Source organism: Filicampus tigris, chromosome 15, assembly GCF_054856515.1.
Source record: "Filicampus tigris isolate MCC_2025a chromosome 15, RoL_Ftig_1.0, whole genome shotgun sequence".
NCBI lineage: Eukaryota > Metazoa > Chordata > Actinopteri > Syngnathiformes > Syngnathidae > Filicampus > Filicampus tigris.
In genome coordinates, this window is record NC_141231.1 from 4,243,431 (window position 1) to 4,268,095 (window position 24,665).

At 40.2% G+C, this 24,665-nt stretch overlaps 1 protein-coding gene across 2 annotated transcripts in view; it reads right to left on the minus strand.

Annotated features, from left to right (window-relative positions):
* cacna1bb (calcium channel, voltage-dependent, N type, alpha 1B subunit, b) overlaps window positions 1-24,665 on the minus strand; it is a 176,178-nt gene that overhangs the window by 95,083 nt on the left and 56,430 nt on the right. For both annotated transcript variants that reach the window (XM_086052699.1, XM_086052698.1), the window contains exons 5-7: window positions 18,820-18,911; window positions 16,652-16,804; window positions 6,223-6,410 (exon numbers count right to left, since the gene is read on the minus strand). In XM_086052699.1, coding sequence (XP_085908825.1) covers window positions 6,223-6,410; window positions 16,652-16,804; window positions 18,820-18,911 — 433 coding nt within the window. The remainder of the gene's footprint in view (window positions 1-6,222; window positions 6,411-16,651; window positions 16,805-18,819; window positions 18,912-24,665) is intronic.

Consider the following 24,665-nt stretch of genomic DNA (forward strand, 5'->3'; position numbering starts at 1 on the left):
GTTATATTGTGTTTAAAAAATGTCAGTTCAACTGTTTTGGTAGAGTCCAAAATCATACTTTTTGAAAATTGCAGTTTTAAAATTCAGTTTTGCGTGTTGTCAAGTTACATAAAGGGGAAAATCAACCCAAACATATTGTTTTCAAAAAATGTTTCCAGCAGCCCCACTAGTTGAAATAAGGAATTCTGATTAATAGTGCATTTGTGCAATATGAGTTAAGAAGCAAAATCCACCCGTTTTTAGCCATCCCAGGGAGTGGCCATTTTGTCACTTCTGTTGACTGAAAATTACATCACAACTGCTCAGGGTAACGACCAATCACAGCTCGTCTGTTTTCTAAAGTTGAGCCGTGATTGGTTGTTTCCTGAGCACTGAGTAGTTGTGATGTCATTTTCAGTCGACAGAAGTGACAAAATGGCCGCCCCCAGAGATGGCTAAAAACGAGTGGTTTAACTCTTATTCCACAGACGCAATATTTATCAGAATGCTTTCAACTAGTGGGCTTGCATAGAACATCCATCCATCATCGATCCCGCTTATCCTCACAAGGGTCGCGGGGCGTGCTGGAGCCTATCCCAGCTGTCTTCGGGCAGTAGGCAGGGGACACCCTGAATCGGTTGCCAGCCAATCGCAGGGCACACAGAGACAAACAAACATGCACACTCACAATCAGAACCTAGAGGCAATTTAGAGTGTCCAATCAACTTAACATGCATGTTTTTGGAATGTGGGAAGAAATCGGAGTACCCGGAGAAAACCCACGCAGGCATGGAGAGAACATGCAAACTCCACACAGGGAGGCCGGAGCCGGGATCGAACCCACGACCTCTGAACTGTGAGGCGGACGTGCTAACCAGTCGACCTGCATAGAACATATTCTTGAAAAAAATATCTTTGGGTTGATTTCCCCTTTAAGCGCTGCTAATTACAGTTCATGATTTTCGGTGTCGTTACATTGTCTTATTACAAAATGGGTTGTGTAAGCAGTCACTTTAGTCTTGGGCTATGGTGTGTCATCTATCAATGTTGAACTAAATAAATGTTCAGGGTTCTGCTAATCATACAGTTTCATTTAAGGTCATCGCTACGTAAAAAAAGCTGCTTTTCACATGATAAGGGTGGATCATATTTTCTCTATTAGTGCATTACTCACTGACAACTTTTTGTCTACGAAGCACTTGTGATAATACACATGCCAGCTCACGTTAAACACTTTTTGAAAAAATGAGACTTGGTATTATCCTATAATTAATACACTATTAGAAATGGTAAAATGTAGCATTACATATAAGGTAGTATTTATATTATTTGTGGCCTATCCCAGCTGACTTTGGGGCACAACCTGAACTGGTTGCCAACCACAGTACAGAAAGGTTGAGGGCTTGAATCTAGTCCCCAACATCCCTGTTTCGCCTTTGCATGTTCTCCTCGTGCATGTGTGGGTTATCTCCGGGTACTCCAGCTTTCTCCCAAATTTCAAAAACATGCAAGTTTGTTTAATTGATTGCTCTAAATTAAAAATTGGTGTGAATGTGACTGTGAATGGTTGTTTGTGTGCCCTGCGATTGGCTGGCAACCAGTTTAGGGTGTATGCCGCCTCTTGCCCAAAGGCAACTGGGATAGGCTCCAGTGTTTTTTAGTTTTTCCTTGCTCGGTTAGATCAGGTAATGTCGTTAATATTTTTCATCTGTGGGCTTGTGGAGCTCTTTGAGACTCATTTGTGATTAAGGGCTATAGAAATAAACTTGACCAAATTAGAATGCATGCTATGCATCATGATTCCTAGAACCTTGGCTTGTAAAACATTTCTTGATCTAGACCTTTTTAGATTGAGGACTCCTGATTCGTATCCTGCTGGCTTTTCCCACCCCCAAATGAATGGGATTTGAATTTGCTCATTTTAATTAACTAATTAAAACACGGGCGGCACGGTGGTCGACTGGTTAGCACGTCCGCCTCACAGTTCAGAGATCGTGGGTTCGATCCCGGCTCCGGCCTGCCTGTGTGGAGTTTGCATGTTCTCCCCGTGCCTGCGTGGGTTTCCTCCGGGTACTCCGGTTTCCTCCCACATTCCAAAAACATGCATGGTAAGTTGATTGGACACTCTAAATTGCCCCTAGGTGTGATTGTGAGTGCGGATGTTTGTCTCTGTGTGCCCTGCGATTGGCTGGCAACCAATTCAGGGTGTCCCCCGCCTACTGCCCAAAGACAGCTGGGATAGGCTCGCGACCCTTGTGAGGATAAGCGGTATGGATAATGAATGAATGAATAATTAAAACACTTGAAATTAATTAACAATGCAAAATTGGTACTAGAGTACTATATAACCTGGAACCTACAGCGCAAATACATAGACTATCATACTATAGCTGCAATAATATATGACTTATTCCTTCACTGCTGGATTTTATGATTTATATATTGGGAAACCAGGAGATGTATTAATTCAGAAAAGAATTATAAAAATATGCAGAAAATAATGTCTGACGGGTTAGAAGGAATACGAGGTAATCTGTGATAAATCCCCCGCAGAAAGCAATAGGATAAAGTATTTCTCAGAAGTAGGAAAAAGCAAATAGTAAGAATAAAAAAAAAAAAAAAAACGTATCAACAGAATGGAAATGCTGTCCTAGATCAAACCAGTGAGAGTTTGCAAGCGCTTAACATAATGAGCCTGGAAAAGCTACAGGAGATGTTTGGAGTGAAATGAAAGGAGCAGGAAGGAAATGGAAAGATGGCTCGCTATGTGGTTCACGATGTGTCTCATGGGGGAGGAAAAATGAGGCAGATGGTAAAGAAAGGGTCAGAATGTGCTCAAGAAATAATAATAATAATAATAATAATAATAATAATAATAATAATAATAATAATAATAAAATAATAATAATAACAATGACATGTACATTTATATACAGGAGCGCCACCCAAGGACTGCAAGGGGAACATGACTAAGCTTTGTTTTCCTTTCCGTGGCAGTTTGCACACTCCTTCCCTAATTATATGGAAAAAGAGACAATTATTTTAATTATTATTATTATTAGAATTATTTTACTCATAAAAGAAACTATTTTGCATGTGTTTTTAATTTAATTTGTATTTATGTATCTGATGAGGGAATTAAATGAATATGTTTTATTATTAGGCACACATTATCTTAAACGTTAGCTTTTTTACTTTAATTTTACTTTAAACCTGGCCAATCTGAACATTTTAAAAATCAAATGTAGTCCCTGAGTCCTCCGCTGTCGATTTGCAGGGCTCCCACATGTGATATAGTGTGGGCATGGGACGCATATACCATCATGACTCCTGCAGAAAAACAGTTTCTGTCAGCAAAGCATACATTTTTTTTCTCTTGCATTGAATTCCTAAAGACAGTCACAACTCAATGATGCAAATATGTAAATAAAGTTGAGTATTGAATTAATATTTACCATTTCAATTAGTATGTAGAGAAATTTAAGAAAGGTTCAATAATGGCCAACTAAAATATGCCTTGCCTGTCTGAATGATGTTTTTATATTTAATTTGAATGATTTCCTGCATGGGCCTCGAGCAGATTGTGTGATGTTATGTAAATAAAAATCAGATGTTATTTCATACAGCGCCTTTTCACCTAAATGCTATGATTTAAAGTTCAGTCGTGCATTAAATAATGCATTCCAACTTTGACCCGGCAACAGTTTGCTCCCACACGGCTTCTCCTTTGCAATTATGGTTTGAGACTCACTATATGCTCACTTCAGCACCTCTAATTTTGAGGAAATATAACCTGACATTTTTTTCTCTCTGTTGCCACGCTGAATAGACATATCACCGCTCCATTGATGGTGTCCTTTTGTTGTGATCATCCATGTGCTTGACTAAGTGTGAACATACTTCAAGTTGACTGAACTGATTCTGATCAGTTTTCCATCACAAATTAACTCAGTGTTCAGGTTTAGACACAATTGAATCCCAAATAGATGCCATGTCTTTCAATTCAATTTGTTCTGCCATCGTCCAAGCCTTCCTCCTTGCTCTATTCTTCACTGAGCCTTGTTGTTTTTCCGCATGCCCTCTTCTTTTTGCTGCAGTACTTATTTTCATCTAGCACCGTAGTTTTATGATACACAACTGAATGTAAAAAATGAAATGTAATTAGTTCTCCCTTTGCCTCCCTTACTTGACTAATGCTAATAAAAACCTCTATGAGAGACTTGCTTAATATTTCTTCACACTCTTGTTGAATTGTTCGAGACACTTGCTTGGATGACCCACTGCCGTCCTTTAGGGATTCTTGTTTTCTTATATGTCCACGTGGACTGTATGTTTTGTTGCCCTGAAAATCCCTCTTTAGAGAACACAACTGTGGAAGTGTAGGGAGGAGTACTGAAAAAGATTAAAGGTCTTGTCTAGCTGGAGAGGTTGTTTGGGTGATCGGCATGATCTCCTTTGCTTTTTTTGTGCTGACTTTAAAAAAAAAAGACCTATTCAAAGCTGATATTTCAGCATCCTTCTTCTTCCCTTCGCAGTAAACCAGTTACTGAGAGGAAAAACGAGAAGCTTTGAAAGCAGTGGAACAGACGTTCACCCTATCAGTCGTTTGCCACATCGTAGTTACGGTGTCCCTCAGAGGACCGTTATGACGTTGAACCACATAAATGTATGTCATGTAATGTAAGTAAATGTGTGCCTTACATTATCACATACACACAACAAATTGATGGATAACTAGTTTTGCAATCAGAAGCCAGTAAATAATTGTTGTTCAAGCATTTTAAAGGAGGCATTGGTAACAAAAAAGGCTTGCAATAGCTCAATGTTTTTAAATGTGAAAACAATTTACAGGAAACATGGACTCGACGCACATGATTTGACATAAAATTATGTTGTGGCCCACACCTTGCTCCCAGGCCTAGAAATTGACACCTGTGCTGTAAATCATTGAACAAGTATGAACATCTTTCAGTCAGTGGTGGAAAAAATGACAAACTCTCCTCATTCATTGAGAGATGAATTAATCAGAACAGTTTCTTAAAGTTCTTTAGGTTATACAACTGTGAATACAGTACTGGTGGAAGAATATACCGTATAATATATTATATATATCCTTATACAAATGACTATTCCCCACATATCATTGTCCGACTTCCTCAAAAAGCTCTGCCATTTGAATGGTGAACCAACATTTGAAAGAGTGAATAAAGATTTTCAAGGAAATTTGAATTTTGAAGGACTTGAGCCTAAAATAGCAACATCAAACAGGGCCAGCTCATTGACAATGTCAGATGGCATCCCAAAGCAACGAAGCCACTGGCACCAACCATGACTTCAATAAACTAGTAACTCCCTGTGTACTATTTTATTACTCTAAAACATTTACCAGACTAGGGCACGAGAAAGCAATAATTGTGCTACAGAATGAAAATGAATGATGTTGCTGAATGGGGACTTGAGGAAACTGACACATCAAGGCAAACAAAGACCTTTTGAGATTATCATGAGAAAATGGATTTTGTGCAAAAGGTGATGCAAAGTAACCAGTCAAAGTGATTTAATGTTGGAGTTTTAACGTGGAAATCAACCCAAACATATTTTTTTTCAAGAATATGTTGTATGAAGGCCAACTAGTTGAAACAAGGAATTCTGACTAATATTGTGTTTGTAGAATATGAGTTAAGCAGCAAAATCCAGCCCTTTTTTAGCCATCTCAGGCGGCGGCCATTTTGTCACTTCTGTCAACTGAAAATGACATCACAACTGCTCAGGGCTCAGCTAATGACCAATCTCGGCTCAGATTCACAAAACAGGTCAGCCGTGATTGGTCGTTACCCTGAGCAGTTGTGATGTAATTTTCAGTCAACAGAAGTGACAAAATGGCCGCACCCTGAGATGGCTAAAAAAGGGGTGGATTTTGCTGTTTAACCCATATTCCACAAACGCAATATTTATCACAATGCCTTGTTTCAACTAGTGGGCTAGCATAGAACATAATATTGAAAGAAATATGTTTGGGTTGACTCCCCTTGAAAGACGTAGCGGTGACAATGTTTTTTAAATATTTGACACAAATTTGGGGCATTTTTGCTTCTTAGGTGAGTCTCTAAGGACGTTTGAGAATGCATACTGTGCTTATGTGGGCACAATGCTAGAAAATGGTCCAGTCGCTATATATTGTGTGTGACTTTTTGTACAATTTCCTACTAAATACTTGCAAGAACATAATGTGTATCAACTTACGCTGTAGAGGATGTCGACCCAGCCCTCCATCGTGATGCACTGGAACACCGTAAGCACGGCAAATAGGATGTTGTCGAAGTTAGTGATACCAAAATTGGGTCCGGTCCAGTATTCATTGCACTGGGTCCCGTTGGGACACAACCTGGCTGGGGGCTCCAGACCACAAGGCCATTCTGCTGCTTTTTCACCTGAAGGAAAAAAGGGCATATATATTTTAGCATGACTTATTTTGCGGCTCTTAGTACCCGTCTATAGGCTGGTCCGTCTCTAATTTTAAACGGGCCTCCGACAGCGATCACGACTAAACTTTCACTCACACCAGCTCTGGTAATTTGTGGTTTAATTTCTTGCTTTCACTTGTTATATTATTGATATTTTGTTATTATAATGTAAAGTGTTTTGTTACAGCTGTAGCTGTTCTGAAATGCGCTATATAAATAAAGTTGTATTGTATTATATGGAGCAGTCTCAGTGCAAACCAAGCGGCCACAGGTCCTTTTCCAGAGCAGTTTCCCTCGTGCTGTACACCGTCAGTTATCATCGGTTAAGCTCTCTAAAGGCATCCATCTCTGGTAAGTGCTCAGCCCACTTCAACTGATTTCTCTCAGTGAACACCATTGACCCTGCTAACACTATCGTTCAGAGTGGTGCTGCAGCCTCATTCTGTCCATCACTACAGAGCATGTGGCCACAGGTTGAAGGCCTGGTTGAATTGAAAATTTTGTCAGTGGCACAGATCACGTTCCGACATACAGCAGCATCGACTGCATCTTCAGCTACACACGTTGAATTGTCTGCACCGACGTTGATTGTCTTCCTAATGTGGTGGTTTAACGAGAATATTTCAGCTATAGTGAAACAAATTAAACTGTTTTATTTTGGATATGGGAAAATTCCAATTTTCTGTTTAACATGCAGAGTCTAAAATGCACTGATGCACTTGCATAACTACCCAGTGATGGTGTCATTGTGACTTTGAATGGTTGTCTGACTCCATGGACGGGTAATTTAATTGCTGGAGTGGTCCTTAATCTGGGGGCCACAAATATTCATTAGCACTGTTTTTGGGCACATTGGACCACGCACTTCCTAACCAGATGTATGATATGACAAAATTACTATTTTGAATATGGACAGAATCCATGCATCTAAATGAACTTTTTTTTATCACCAGCCATAAAGCTGGTGACGCTCTCAAGCTACCAGCCAATCAGAATTTACACTAGCCATTTAAATTTTTTTTTTTTACTTTTTAAAACGTTTTTTTTAATTTCCTCCCTTACACAATCTCTGTTTGTTTGTCGCGCTGTTGACATTAGACTGTAGCTTGAAATACTGGCATTCACGCAGCCAGTGTTGGGAAAGTTGCTTTTCTATGCAGACTACCTCAAACTTCAGCTTACAAATTAAAAAAATGATCTGGTTCAGTTCATGGTTCACATAAAAAAAAACAAAAAACTACAAAGATGAAGACCACTGGGACTCTATACTCTGCAGCGATGAGACCAAGATAAATGTTTCTGCAACTGATGGCTTCAAAAGTGTATGGCGTCGCAAAGGTGAGGAATACAAGGAAAAATGCATGGTGCATACAGTGAAACATAGTGGTGGCAGTGGCCTAATTTGGGTTTGAAAGAGTACTGCTAGTGTCGGGGAGCTGCATTTCATTAATGGCATCAGAAACTCACAGATGCATTGCTCCATACTCAAAGACGAGATGCTGCAATCATTCCATGCCCTTGGTCGTCGTGCACTTTTTCCAACATGACAATGATCCTAAGCACAAATCTAAGGCCACTGTGGGATTTCTGAAGAAGAACAGGTTAAATGTGAACCCAATTAAACACCTATGGGGACTTTTGAAGAGACAAGTTGAGCATCACTCTCCATCCAGCATCCAGTCCCTAAAAGAGGTCATTCTTGAATAATGGAAAACGATTGATGGAACAAAATGTTGCCAGTATGTGCATTCCATGCCTGGCAGACTTAGTGCTGTCACAAAACATCATGGAGGCTATACAAAATACTTGATGTAGAAGTTTTTGTTGTGGGGTGTACTCATTTCTGCATCACCCTTATTTGAGTAAAACTGAAAAATGTGCCATCTAACTTATATTAACCTTACTTTCATGTTCTAATTTTATAAACAGATGTATTAAACATGGTCTAGGCAGAATTTCGCCAATTGTTTTTGTGTTCATTGAACTATTCTTTAAAATGTTGCTTATCAAAGGGGGTGTACTCATTTACGCTGAGCACTGTAAGTAAGTAAGCGCAGCATGACACATTTAAAAAGGGGGTTTTGCACTGTTGTGGGTGTGACTTGATTTGCCACCAATCAAAGCTGCTGCTCTCATTCCTTGCAAATGAATCGTGCGAGAGGCATGCTGATGGTCCGTGACATGGGGGAAGAATTAAAAGATTTGCTAGAGTCCTATGGGAGGTCGAGGTGCGCGGAGTACGTTTATAAGGAAATCCGAGCAGACCTCCATGGACGGATGAAATAAAGTTGGCAAAGATAATCACAAATCTGTGAAGTGGGCACTTCCACCCACGGCGAATGTGGGGGTTTTGTATGTGACCCACAATTCCCAGCGCCCCTAGCTGTACGATGGCCAGTGGGATAATTTAAAATAATAGTAATATAGTTGAAAGGTAAATCAGATAATATTAATAATTTGACTTCTGTAATGATTCAGAGAGCTGGGTGCACATGGTTGTCAACTTGTCATATTTATGAATAAAATACAATGACATTCAATGACACATGTCAGCGGAGCTTACAATCCTTCTGCCTGCACCAAATTCAACCAAATCATAATAGTTAGACGTGATTCCAGCAGGTGTAAAGTTAAGTCTACTTTCAGCCACCAGACTGTCGGGTGCGCCATGGATGCCCAGCAAAACAGACGCAGACATGACAGTAAGCTACAGCTGCACACTGTGCAGGTTAAACAGTACAGAAAATGGATGGATGTTTACTATAGCTAGTATAGTAGTGCTCCTCAACTAGGTGTTTTCAAACTAGTACCCTTCAGTTATTTTCAATCCAACTGCAGTTCTTTTGCCTAAACTAACTAGCACAGACCAAATCAATTGTTCTGCTAAAGCCTGAATATGAACGCATTCATTTGTACCCTAAATGGTCCTGTAGCCGGCCCCTCTTTATTTTGTGATGCAGCGTGTGCATGGGAGCGAAATAACATTTGCGATAGCATCGGCAACTAAAAGGATGAAATGAGGCGTTATTGATATGCTCCTTCCACGCAGGAAATCATTATAGTGACTATATGCTCACAGTTTGCAGAGCACCATGGTGAGCGGCAACATGAGTTTTCCATTAGATTTCTCTATGTGGTTTGTCCACATGTTTTGTCAATATATTTTGAAGTTATTGCATGTACCTGAAGTTAGGATTGTTAAAGAGGAAGTCAACCCAAACGTTTTTTTCAATACTATGTTCTATGCATGCCCACTAGTTGAAATTTTGCGTTTGTGGAATATGAGTTAAAGCAGCAAAATCCACCCATTCTTAGCCATCTCAGGGTGGACATTTTGTCACAGCTCATCTGTTTTCTGAAGCTGAGCCTGGTCTTTATCTGTGCCCAGAGCGACTGTGATGTCATTATCAGTCGACAGAGGTGACAAAATGGCGGAGATTTGACGTTTTGTTTTTTTTGCTGCTATTTCCCTGAGACAAACAAAAACCTGCTCAAACACAAAATGTATGAATGAGGCAACTTATGGGTTTCATCATAAATAATAATGTGTCTGTTTACGAACATCCATACCTGGAACTGACATTCCAATGTCACATTGCAACATTGAGAAAGTTTCTTACCTACATGCTCAAGTTTTAATTGCACTGGACTGCACAGAAGATGCTGAGAGACGATTTAAAGGTTGTGCAGGCGCATGTCAAATAGTCCAGGATGAAGAATGAATGTGCTGAGTCTAACAGATGCTTTCGAGGCCAACATTTCTTTCCTCGATCAAGTTTTAACAATGATGTGCAGAGCCACTTTGCACAGCCAACATGCCTCTAGTGCCACTCCTGTAAAATGGGCCCTTTGCTTCCCACTGACAGATGCTGCGTCAGCCAGACTCAGTGCCCGAGGACGATCCAGGAACATCGAAGGTCCCTATTTGCTTTTACAAAGTGCATTCCCCCGGTCAAATTTAGCCATAACACTGGTATTTAAGATAGCCATTTGATATTTGGGCTGTAGAAAAAGGATGCAGAAAACAGTTTGAACAATGATGTAAAAGATGGGACTTTGAACCAATACCAGCCAGGAAAATATTGTGCAACTATTTCCAAAACAAGACCTCTAGCATGTATTCTACATTTACAGGGATTCTTAGATTTGACATTGTCAGAGAGGTTCAATCTAATCAGTATGTTCATTATTGCAGCATGGTAGCATAGTGGTTAGCATGTCTACCCTTCAGTCAAGAGATGTGGGTTTGAATCTCAGTTAAAACATCTCTGCGTGGTGTGTACACAGGGACGCCTTACCAACGGGCTTACCTTGGCTAGAGCCCGGGGCCTACGGAAGTCGGGGGCCTATCAGATTTTTTTTTTAAAAAGGAAAAAAAAGATGTTGATTTTTCTATCAATCACTTTACATTCTTGCCCTGAGTTGACAAAGCTGCAGGTGATGCAGGCAATTCTGTGCAACGCCGTGGCCGTAGAGATAGGGTCACTTGCTGTTGCAGTACACGAAGCCTGCTCTAGGGGGCCTATCGGAAGGCATTCAATTCCACATTCTGGTGTCATTTGTTTATTTGTCAGTCAATCTTGTCATCGTGGCAATCAAACACCCGTACCATATACTATGACAATTTCCAGCCAATCTCCATGTACAGGAATTTCCCGTGACTTTTTTTTTTGACGTCACGTGACCGATCGCCGGGCGTATTTGTTCACGCAGCCAAGATGACTGGACTGTAGCTAGTGGCGCTTTAACAGTCAATATTTTGTCCAAGTGAACACGCAACTCACTTTGATAAAAAGGACATAATGAGTGGACCGGTTGGTATATCACAGAGCACCAGGAGTGCTTTTTCAACAATGGCAGGTGCACTGGTGAGTCCTTGCGAAATTGTCTCGGAACGTTACAGAGTTCCGGGCCGTGTGAACTTGCAGGGCTTTAAACTTTTAGACAGGCATACTAGCAGGATCTACCAGGCTGCCTCAGAGCCAGGGCTGGGCTGGTTGGATGTTTTAGTTCATTTTTTAAAATCAATTTCAGGCCACAAGCCTCTTTTAGGACATATCTTTAGGTGACTAATATTTACATTTCATAGACATACTGTATGTAAAGGGAAAGCGCACCCATCTGCCTTTTCACAAAACGTTGTTCCCAGCGAGCACAGCTTGATGAAATCCTGCTGGGTTTCTGCAACTAAAATAACTCAACAATATAATGTACATAGCAAGCCATGCTGAACACAACATCACACTCGCTCAAGACACCAGCAGTGCTCAGAGAATTCTGCCATAATTGTTATCACTACATTACACAATGGCCCTTTTCAGGAATCTGAGGGGGTTTTCCAGTCACCGTAGTTGGACAAATCTTATATTAATGCAATTAACTACAACTACGAGAGTATCAATAGTTTTGATGCATGCATCTTTAAATACATTTCAGAGCGCGTTTATATTTTAAGCCCCTCATAACATAGTAGACATATAGTACATTCAAATCTCACTTTAACAACAAAAACAATGCATTTAAAAGTACTGGGTTGTATATGTAAAAATACATAATACCACAGCTTTCTCTACATGAAATAAAGATGAAGATTTCCTGAAACTGTTACGCATTTTGATGAAAACATGTTCTCGTGGCTTTTCTATCCACCCATCCATCCATTTTCAACACCATTTATCCTGTACAGGGTCGCGAGGGGGTGCTGGAGCCTAGAAAGGAGGCCTACACCCTGAACTGGTCGCCAGTCAGTTGCAGGGCACATATTGAGACGAACAACCATTCACACCCACATCCACACCGTCACTGAATGGAAACCGATTCCACGCTGCCCGCACACAAGTCAGGTGAGTGTACCACGACACCACCAGCGACTTTATGGCTTTTCATTATCCACATTAGTTGATAAATTAGTGTGACATTAAGGAATAACTGCTTCCCTGTTAGTTTGACCGTTTTATTTTTCACTCCTCGGATCATGTATTTTCAAGGAACCATTTTCTTCAGTCTTTTATTGGGTGAAATTAACTTGCATTTACAGTACATGTCTCTGTGGCCAAGGTCAAAACATGTGTTTTTTTTTTCTCATTTCTCTCTTTTACGGATGGAGCTTAGTATGCCCATGTGTAAAGTTATGGGTGTCAAAGTGGGAGAAAAAGTTGCAATGGTTTACCAGAGCCCTGGGCTTTTGTAAGATTTTAGATAAGTAAAGGCCACACAAACCCTGCATTTTCAAGGGAGGGAAGGGAAATCCAAGGGCCAGCACTCATTAGCAGCCATGTGCGTTGGCCGAGGCTGCAAGCTGTTGCTTACTGCGGACTCCATTTCCAGCCATCTGCTGATAGATTCCGGTGTTCAGTGCAGCCTCCTGCCGGCAGAGGTGACAGTAGAAATCCGCCGGACGGATGCTGCTAATGGCACTCCTATACATACCTACTGCACCAACTATGGAGAGGTGTGTTTTGGTGGACGGCATTTCAGATGGGACTTTGTTATGGCCTCGGTATCTGTGCCACTGCTGGGTGTGGACTTTCTCTGTGTTTTTAATCTGCTTGTGGATGTTACTAACTGCCGCCTTATGGATGCGGTGTCTTGTGCTACATACCCCTGCATGTTTGGAGGGGCTGGCCTGCCTCTCAACATGCTGGCTGGCTACCAGGGATCTGTATCAAAACCTGATCACAGAGTTCCCTGACCTCACCAAGCCCGTTTTCTCAGCAGCTGTGGCTAAGCAAAACATGGAGCACCACATCACTACTGGTGATGCCCGGTATCCGGTTCATGCTTGTGTTCTGGCGATATGCAATATGGTTGTTGAATACAGCGATATCGATATTACTGCGATATTCAACATGTAAGGTACCTAAAAGAATGTACCTAGAAGAGTTGTTTGGTTTTTTTGCAGCAAAATAAGCAAGCTCAATGTATTCTCAGCTAATTAACTGTAATTACCCTAGATAATGTTCCAGCGTTGGACGGCGATGCACATTTAAATTTGCATCTGACTGGTCGAATTCAGATAAAAGTATACAACTCCATAAGAAATGTATTGCATGTCTTTGCGATATGCATATTGCATGGGCCATTATCGCGATATGAATTTAAAAATACAATGGAAAAAAGAGCACTATTTCACTATAATAAATATTTGCAAAATAACTGCCTGAATATTTATTTTACCTTGTTGATGGGACTTAAAGAGACACTTGGGTGAGCTTGACATTGGTACCTATATAATAGCTTTGCATGTAAAAATGACATTAGTACTAAAACGCCCACCTCAAAAGACTGTAGTGATTTAAGGGCTTTTTTTGTGATTAGGTTTACGACAAATTTCCCCGCCCTTTCAGGGGCGTGGCTTATGTTATGTTTTCGGTCTCAACTGTCCACGTCATGGGAGGGAGCCAAGCGTGGTAATATTGCTCGCTTTGTCAGTACTGTTGTCTAAAACGGTGACTGATCGCCACCAAAATGCAAATACACATTACTACTCTTGTCCACTTCAACCTGTTAAAGTATAAAAGTGTTCTGCACAATAGTTTGGATTTATTGACATAAAACATGATCTCCCTCCCAAGCAGTCGTGTGCGTTATCAGACAGAGAGCCGCCAGAGAGTGAGTTAAGCCCTCATCGAACAAGCGTCAATGTTCAGCAAACAAAAATTTCCAGCGAGGCTGACTCCACAACCAAGTGTGGCCGCATTGGAACGTACCTTTTCGGCTGTATACGTTCCAAATTGGACGGTGTGTTGTCGGTCGAGAAAATGGGGCCATTCCTCATCCAAATAAATGTGCACGTCTACTCATTTCCACTTCAGTGTCTGTAAATAGGGGCGGTTGACTGGTTAGCACGTCCGCCTCACAGTTCAGAGGTTGTGGGTTCGATCCCGGCTCCGGCCTCCCTGTGTGGAGTTTGCATGTTCTCCCCGTGCCTGCGTGGGTTTTCTCCGGGTACTCCGGTTTCCTCCCACATTCCAAAAACATGCATGGTAAGTTGATTGGACTCTCTAAATTGCCCCTAGGTGTGACTGTGAGTGCGGATGTTTGTCACTGCGATTGGCTGGCAACCAATTCAGGGTGTCCCCCGCCTACTGCCCGAAGACAGCTTGGATAGGCTCCAGCACGCCCCGCGACCCTTGTGAGGATAAGCGGTATCGATAATAGATGGATGGATGTCTGCAAGTATCCTGACTGGTGTTAAATGCCTCGCTCGTCCTAACCGTGATCAGCAAAGAAGCAGTGTTTTTTTTTTGTTTTTGTTTTTTTTTTAAGCAAAGAAGCAGTGTGCGCTCGTCCCATCCTAGATCTATGTAGCGCTGCTCACTTCCACATTTCCTCATTCTCATATAAATCAGCCACGGAGAGGTTAATCCTTTTGATATGTTGAAGTGGGCATTAGTAGAGATGTCCACATGAATTTTGGTGCCAATTGATCGCCGTTTTTGGACGTTATAAGCAATGAAAGTACAATGATTTCCAATGGAGGGTTTGGAATCGGTTACTCCCGTGACTCCGGCCGAACAGGGATAGAACGCTAGGGGGCGCGGCCATTCTCCTCATTAACAAGGGGCGTTATTCCAGGTGTCCCTTATTTCCTAATTTCTCCCAAATTTATTGATAAAATAGAAAATGGCAACTCTTTTCATTTTCCTGATAAAAAAATATATAAAATGAATTTGTTAGTTAAAACATGGCCATCCCGGCCCCACCGTCCCTTTAAGCTGCCATCTTTTTTTTTCAAATCAGATTTTTTTTGTGTGTGAAAGCGTTCATATTACATTATAAATGCGACCTTCGTCTCTTTCGTGTGTGAAGATATGCACCCGAAAGTAACCTGCGCAGAAGAAGAGACGACGTCACTCACGACGAAGTGTTTACGAAAATAAATGTGGTCAAGCTATCGGGGCATTTTTACAGTGGAGCAATTTGGTAGGATGTAGAAATAGAGTATTTGGGGGACTTATCGATCTCATTTCATGGAGACATCACTAAAGATGATGTCCCCAGCTGCCAGCGTCCTCCCTCCACCCACACTCATATCAATCACATGTCAATGTCTGATATATGCCACCTGGCAGTTCAGACTGCGGTCCCATTGCAAAAAATCTGATACGTGTCTGATCTAGGACCACTTATGAAAGTGGCCAAAAACTTTGACTTAACAAGAAGACAAGATACACGTTTTTGAGACAAATAACATACACTTCAATTGGATACTTATCATTTCTTTTCCCATTCCACAAATGCCGCAACATAAGAATAAGCTGCATGCGGCTCCGGAGCCGCGGGTTGCCGACCCCTGCACTAGATGATATAATATAGTATATAATCATTTCTTGTTGTCTACTTTGAGGGTCATCATTTGGCCTGCAATTTGATATCCAATACTTTGAGCCCAAACTTAAAGCACCACAATTCCCAAGCTAAAATAAAACTCAATTTTGAACTTAGTGTTACACTCATTAAAAAAAATAACCTACGTTTATTACCCACACTAAATTCAAAAAAGACATGCAAGGTTAATTTCTACTAGCCAAGGTGCTGACACAAGGGATGCAGTTGTTGCCCATTGCTGCTCAGGGATAGTTTAATTTCACAGAACACATTTGCTGTACACTGTACACTTGGCCAAGTGAAGTACATTCACCTTCACCTTCACTTATGGATAAGACTAACAAGAAAATCATCGGTTTCCTGGAATAAAAAATACATTTGCAACCTTTCTGTGTTAAAGCCTAATATTTTTACAACCCTTCAATCTACATGATTTGAATAAAAGGAGCTCCTGTCTACACACAAACAATAAACGAAAGCGCTCGGTGTGTACTTGCAAAATGCAGCGTCAGGTTTTAGTGTGACTGTAATCAGCGGTACACATTTCTGATGCAGGAGAGAAATGTATTGAGTGCAACCACCTTTACATTGTCTGAGGTTGAGTTATATCAGCAGAAGCTATCAATCAATGCCTGAATAATATGGTGTCATTAATCAAAATCAAGACATGACAAAAGGCTGTCAAAAATTATGCTATGTGCCTGTTTATGTTTCATATTCTGTTGGAACACCTGCAGAGTCAGTCACATGTACACAAAGACGCTATAAATAATGTATGCGCATAAATATGTAATGACATATACTGTAAAAGAGAAAAAAAAAACTTCCTGGCAAAAATTCAAGGCCTTATAAAAACACCACCAGCTGTTTTTCCTTACCGGTTTCAATGTTGAAGCAGGTGGTGTGGAACTTGCCCATGTAAAACTCCACCCCGATGATGGCAAACATGACAATGGCGAAGAAAAGCAGCAGGCCGATCTGAAGCAGGGGCACCATGGCTTTCATTATAGACTTCAACACGACTTGGAGGCCTGGAGAAAACAAGACAGATCCTTGCTGCAAAAGCACACTCACACGCAAATGGAAGTCTGTTAAGCATGTTACTGTACAATTACAAAAAATATCGGGACACTTGCCCATGCTCCATACATGTACTCAATTTGGAAGATATAATGGAGGTCACTCCTTTACAGCTGTAACAATATTCTGGGAAAACGTTCGACGTCAGTTTGCAGTTTGTCTGTAGAACTCATCCAGAGGAGGATTTTTAAGGCCCCAGAGGTTGAACAAGCCCACCTGTCTTCCTCCAAGCATGCCTTTATGGCACAACATGGTCATAAATAGGTGTCAAGTTCTGTATCGCAAGGTATAATCAACATCAATGCATGTAGCCCTGCCCAAAAACATGAATGTTATGTTAATCCAAAAAAAAACTAACTTGCCCAAAGGTATGAATGTGAGTGTGACTGATTCTTTTAATATACAGTACAATACAGTGAAAGGTTGTCAACCCCCAAATTTTCCATACAATATGTGCCTCCAGTTACTGTAAAGAACATGTTTGCCTTGACTTCCTTTTTAAACAACGTTGTCATTCATCTAAAGTAGTGCTTCCTATCCTTTTAACATGACAAAAATCTCAAGGCACACCACCATAAAAAATGCCACGAAAATGTAGGAATACTAAAATAATTATCATAATCTTGTCTAAATTTACTTGTGAAATTGTGCCCTGTGTAATTAAACACAAAGCTGACATACGTGCAGGAAAACATGATTTATTAGGAATCATTTTGAACAGATTGGACCTACTTCCTGGACCTATCTGGAAGAATGAGCATGGCCGTAAGTAGTAGTAGTTACTGTTAGTATAATATTGTGAGATTTAAAAATAAGATACACTGAGCAAATATTTAATTGTTCTGCCTGTCACTCTATGTCACTTGCATAGATGAACAAGGACATCTGTGTCTGACATCTGTAAGGTGAAATGGGATAAATAATAATGACAATCTGTTATGGCACACTAGTGTGCCATGGCACCCTGGTGGGGAATCATCAGTCTGAAGTGTATTCATTTACCGGTAATTAAAAATTGCTGTTCACTTTGACAATAAAATAAATAACACAAATTCACACTAGCACTTCCAGGATTTTTGAACCCCCCCAGGACTTCCCTGCCTGTTTTTTGGACCTGGAAAGGGGTGTGTCAGGGGATTAGCCTAGCCAATGTTTTTTCTTAAATAGCATTTTCACTTCAGGACAAGACAAAAGTGTATGTGTCACGAAACTGGGTCAATCATGGATCCCTTTTCCGCCATTTGCCATTACATGGTAAAGAAAGTAAGGACGTCTGCTTCTTGGGAAAACTCTGCTAGCAAAGGTTAGAGGTTAAAGTTACACTGCGTGAATTGCATAAATGTTTTTTTTTTCTTTTTCTTGGTGTTCATGTATGGTAACTGGTAGGATGGATGTCTTAAGACTGCTCTTGTATTTCAGAAGAAAACAGAAAAAAAAGAAAGGAAGAAGAACAAAGAAATTAGTGCAAAAGGTTGGAAAAGAAAGACAATAACTGAATGGAAGAAAGGAAAAAGTAAATTAGTAATGAACCAATGATGTAAAGCATTAGAAACAAGGCTTGCAAATGCTTGAGTGGTTAGCACAACTGCCTCCCAGTTCAAAATTATGACTCTTTGAGAGGGGCAATAATGTACAGTTAAATGTCAAGTGTCCAAACATAGTTCCTTTGTTGGTATCAGTCCAGTGATGAAGCATTATTAAACAAAAGGCAGAACGGTTTACAGTTTTCCTGAAAGGTTAATGTGTGGTCTTACTGAAACTGAACAAAATCTTCCCAAAACTCATTCCACAAGGATAGAAGCATAGACAATTGAACAATTATAAGGTGTGCCTTGATACTTCTGCACTATACGATTTACAAATAATCAAAAAATAATCTCAAAGTAGAAATCCAAACAGACCCAATGTTATTTTATGTTTTTCCATTTATGCTCAAATCCAACAACTTTTCTGAAGAGTGACTTACTGGGGATCCCGGACACCAGTTTGAGGGGTCGCAGCACTCTAACAGCCCGCAGTGTTCGCAGGTCAAAGTCAGAGCCCACTTTTGCCAGGATCCTGTGCACACAGAAAGCCAAACATGATTACAAGTTACATCCATACTGTAGGTTAAGCCCCTCTGTAATATGCAATTGACGTCAAGTTTAAGGTTTAGAAAGAACAGTGTCAGCAGTCCTAAAAAGAGAATAGACTTAATAAATATCACATAGATACTCAAAGGACAAACAACATGCAATTTTCATTACATCAATGTGGAAAAAATTTCTGGTCAAAAATTACATTGCACCCCCAATTAAAAACTGCATAACATTTTGATGATAAATAAGGAGAGCCTACATTACTTCTACTATACATGAATATATGAACCCTGTAAAGTGAAATCTGAGATTTTTTTATTTTTTTTTTCAGTACATTATACATTTGAGGATAATTGTTGAAAACGTGCAAAGAGAGTGTTTTTTTTTCCTCACTATTTCGCCAAAGCTAAAACTGACTTAGTGATAAATTTGATGTGGGACTGGAATGGCAACTTGGAGTCGAGAGTAATCCCAAGGTTGCAGACTTCGGAAGAAGGGTGGAGTGAGTACTCATCATTAGCTCTGACTTGTGTTAAGTGTCATGTAGAAAGTTGGTAAGTGATAGAGGGAGGAGATGCACGGCTGATTGTGTGCTGATTTAGAACTGGCATATGAGTGAAAGGTCCGTCCATGTTGGCGGATGACCTGTCCAAGGGATAGCATACAGATCAGGGATCTTAACTGATAGGGTGGGCCACAATTTTTCACAAGTGCTACTGGAGGGCCACATTCTAGAACCACACTCTTCCTAATCAGATGTATGACAAAAATGCCAATTTTAAAATGTGTATGTCTGTTTTTCATTGAACCAATGTACACCACAGTATGTTTATATATTTTCTGCTCAATTCATGTGTAAACGATCTAGCCTTCAACAACAAAGGGTTTGGACTTTTAGTTGAAGAAAAAAAAAAAACATGCTGACCCATGGTATCGGTAAGGACAAATTAAAATCCAGAAGAGAAACAAATGTTGCTTCACAATACAGTACCTAAAGTTCCTATGACCAGGACGGGAATGAAAAGTATGAATTAACGGTAAGTCTAGAAACATCCACCCCATCGCGCTCTCATGACTTCCAAAATCAATAACTCACTTAGCCCTGTTAAGTGCACGTGTGTGTATGTTTGCAATTTTGCATGCATGTGTGTGTGTGCACACAGGGCTGATTTGATGGCTGTGTAGACAGACAGTCTGAGCAAGGATTCATCAGAAGAAGGAGCTAGAATACTTTCAATATTCTTTTATCATTCACTGCAATATGTCCATGCGGGTGCCAGACAGCAGCAGCGGAAATATGGAGTGCGATTGTATCGTCTCTCATGTACACACCGTCGCGTCACTTCCCTCAAGTGATGAGTGCAATAGCAGGGAAGACATTCTTAGCAACCATAGTAATCTTTTTTTTTAAGAAATACATATGTATACAAAGCAAATGTAAAGGTCGCATCATTATTTGAACGAAAGTTAAACTTTGGAAGAAGTTAAGAATAGAAGTGCAGAAAAGCCTAAACGTAAGACAGTTTAAAAACAAATAAAGGCATAATTTTCACAAAGTATATACGTTTAGGAAGGCGTATCATTGCTGTCCTGTGAAAAACACTTATGTCCAATTTTGGAATTTTTTTAAATGTTCACGTTAATATGATGTCTGTAACGCGGAAACACCATTCACGTAAAAATAAAAAAATTGAAAAAAATGGACATAAGTGTTTTTCACAGGACAGAAACATTATGCAACATGGACATGTGTACATTGTACTGTATATTTCTATCCATACAATATTGTTTAAGAAGTCATGTCATATTGTTGTATTATAGCAAGAAATTTGTAATGATATTTATACACAATGTCTTATAATATGTTGTATATTAGATTGTTATACGCCCAACAGCTGTTTAGAATTATTGGTCTAATTGTTTGCAATGTCCATAACATTTATAGTTTTTATTTATAACCACATATTTAAGAAAGTATTGTATAATTGTAGCAATCATAGTTTGTTTATTTTTATTGATGTACTTATTTATTCTTGAATACTGAACTGAATATTATAGGAAAAGTAGATTCTTATGTAAGGGGTAGGACGAGATAAGTTTATACTTCTTCCTACCCCTTTTCGAGCATGTGACTCTGCTTTGCCGTGGCAGATTTTTTATTTCTGTTTCTGTTTATTTTCTTCCCAGTTGGACTTATAATGATAAATGTATACTTTTATTTTTATTTGAATATTATTTTAGTTACATGGTCAGAATAAAGACACTCACACAAAATGTCAATAGTCATCAAATACAGAAGTGATTCCCAAACTGGGGAATAAATTGACAATTTATATATAGCTACTCTATTTATCTATGTATGTATTTATTCAATCAACACGTGGTACAAAACCTAAGTAAAAACACAAATTGTTTTGTTTTTTTTCCCATTGGAACAGCTTTGTGAAGACAAACTGTAACACGTTGCAGAAAATAGGCTTTGTCATTAGACAAGAGCCATTTCATGCCAATTAGACCTACAATCTTGTAGAAGGAAACAAGCAAACTAATCATCAGTTCAGTATGTCACATCCTGTTTGTGATGGTGTGTGTCTCTGTGTGTGTTTACGTGTTTGTGCATGTGTGTGTGTGTGTGTTGTGGCCCTGACTTCATGTGATACGAGCAGACAGCGGTGACAGAGGCAGGAGAGGCCACAATGCACATGAGGACGGTGGAAGTGGGTACACATGAAGTCACTGTAGTTGCCACAGTCTCTTGCCGTCAAACATGGCTGCTGTTGCACAGCCATGATTCAAAATTGACACACCCTGCCTGGCCGATCTTCACCCAGCCTTGTCGTCAAGTCATGAGCGGAGGAAATCGGTGCGGGGGCGCATCATTATTATGATGCCCCGCTGTTAGACGATTCATTTTCCATAATAATCTATGTCCTATTTAACTAATGATTAATGTCCATTGAAAATTTCACTCTAGTAAAATATAATTAATGTTATTCAATGCAGGATGTACACTAATCAGTAATGAATATTACAAGCCAAGTAAAAACAGTTAAACAGTTAAATGACCAATGTGGGAAAAGCCACGAGCCTGGAGTGGAAATTCGGAAAACGTGTTTTTTTTAATTATGTTTTGAGAAGTTGTCAAACATCATAAGGAAGTGTGAGAAACTTGACGGATAATGAGTGGGCATCATTTCTGAATTGTTTCTCATTACAAGTTATAATGAGGCTCGAGAAGATGTGTTCTGTTGCATTAATTTTTACAAATGAATGAAAACATTTAAAACTGCTCAGTATGTTTGCTCAGTATGGAAATTAAGGTAAATGTTGAATAATTCTCCTGCTAGACATTTTTGACAGGACAAAGAAATGGGATGAATGGGTTTTTGGCAGAAGGCACCATTTTAAATGGAGAAAATGATTTTTCCATTTCAAAATGGTTTGGTTTAATAATGATATTCAAGGATCCATCCATGGGTGAGCTGCAGCCTGTCCCAGCTGAATTTGGGAGAGACGCGCGAACACTCTGGAGTGGTCGCCAATCAATCAAAGGACAGATATAGGCAGACAACCATTCATAGTCACATTCACACCCAGGAGCACATTACAGTAGTCAATTTAACCTATCAGGCACGTTTTTGCAATGTGGGAGGAAGTGAGAGAACTCAAGATTCCACTTGACTGTAACACACATTCCCCATGCTGCCTGATGATCGTTTTATTTATTCCGATTTGGGCAAAACAGACAAGAACATCAAAATGTAAAATGTAATCATGAAGTGGGAAGAGGTCACATTTTTGGCAGCCCAACATGAAATAAATAAAAAATGTTGAGTGCATGCAGCAGTGACCACAGATGGTTGACACAGTGATATATTTTTTTAAATCAAGAGAGAGGTTTCTGTGCTGGCTTTAAAATAGTCATTAGAGGATTAGTATGTTATCAATAGTAATATATGGATACAAACATTAGCATATCTGCCGGAAGTAACGTCATGTGCACATTATAGTATCTAGTCTACAAGGAACAGAGACTATTCTTTTATACTGCATGATAGCTATTGACAAGTCATTGTCAAGAGTTTGACAAAAGAGAGACTAACAAGGTGTTCTGTGATTTATGTCTTGGAATCTGATGAAGTTGCAGTTTTCTCATTTGAATCCTTTAAGGAACGGCATAAATTCAAATATCCTGCACTCGAATTTCTTGCCCAGTTCTACAGTCTAAATCTGTGCAGGGGTGTATTAGACTAAGTTTTGGTATTTTTACAGACCCATGCAAGTGGGGGTGGCATGTCACATTTGACTCTTTCAATTCCGACCATTAAAAGAAGAGAGAACCTTTTGAGTGCATGCCAGTTTAAAGCATTCTGTCTGCTATTTATAGGATCGCAGAATATCGTGTTTTAGTACTACGTTTTACTCCTACTAGAAACTACCAAATGAAAGATTAGACTCTCATCTCTAATCCCCCCCCCAAAAAAAAAAATTTTGTTTCCACCTTATTCAGTTAGGTATTATTTTCCGCAAATTGATCAGGCTAAACATTGAAATTGTGGCCCTCCAGGAAATGTGACTTCCTTCGAATGGCATCCTCAAAGAGAAGAACTACACTTTCTTCTGGCAGGGGATAGAACCTGAAGATCGTCGAATACACGGCATGGGATTTGCCGTTCGTAACTCACTCCTACCCTCATTCGAACCATCCTCTCAGTGGGCCGCTCAGATTTTAACCCCTCAGTTTATGACGAATTCCGGCCATGCAAACACCTTTAGTATCCATGCCCTCACACTCTACAGCTGAGACATAAGATACATTCAATGAGGAGCTTGATATCAAAATCAGAGAAGTCCCTGCCAAGAAGCACTTGTTTCTGCTTAAGGATCTCAATGCTTGGATTGGCTCATACTATAGCCCTTGGCCGCGGTGCATTGGCCATTTTGACATTGGGAAGTTCAATGCGAACAGGCAGCAAATACTTGAGCTTTTTTTGTATTATGATCTCTGCTTCACAAACACCTTCTTTCTCACCAAGATCCATCATAGAGTGTCTTGGAGACACCCAAGATCACCACACTGGCACCCGTTGGACTCCATCATCACTAGACGATCCTTACTCAATCAAGTGCTAGTCACCCGCAGCTACCACAGAGTTGACTACAACACACACCATTCCTTGGTCTGCAACAAGGTGCGGCTCAAAACCAAGCAGACAGTTCGTTCCTGCAAAAACACCGCCGGAACATTCAAGCCCGAACTACGTTTACTAGAGCTGTTGATGAAGCTCTCAAGGATTGCGTAACTGACTTTGCCACAACTTGATGGAATCACATTTGCGCTGCTATGAACCAATCTGACCTGGACACCTTCGGGAAGAGAGTTAAGGAGTATGCTTCATGATAATGGCAGGTTCCGTAGCTTCAATTCCTGCCTCAAACCAGTTCTGTTTTTCCACTACTCCAACATAAAAACAACACACTAAGAACACACTTGCAGCATACTGACAAGCCAGAAACAATGTTCAACATACCGCCCGTAAGTGCACCAACAACTACTGGCTGAAAATGTGTCGTGATATTCAGCCATCGGCCGACAGTGGGGATATCCGTGCCATGTATGAGGGCCTAAAGCAGGAGTTGTTCGATGGGTCATGTTCAGAAGCCTTCCCAATTAAGAGTGGTGTGAAGCAGGGATGTGTCCTTGCTCCAACACTCTTTTCATTGCTGTTGCGTT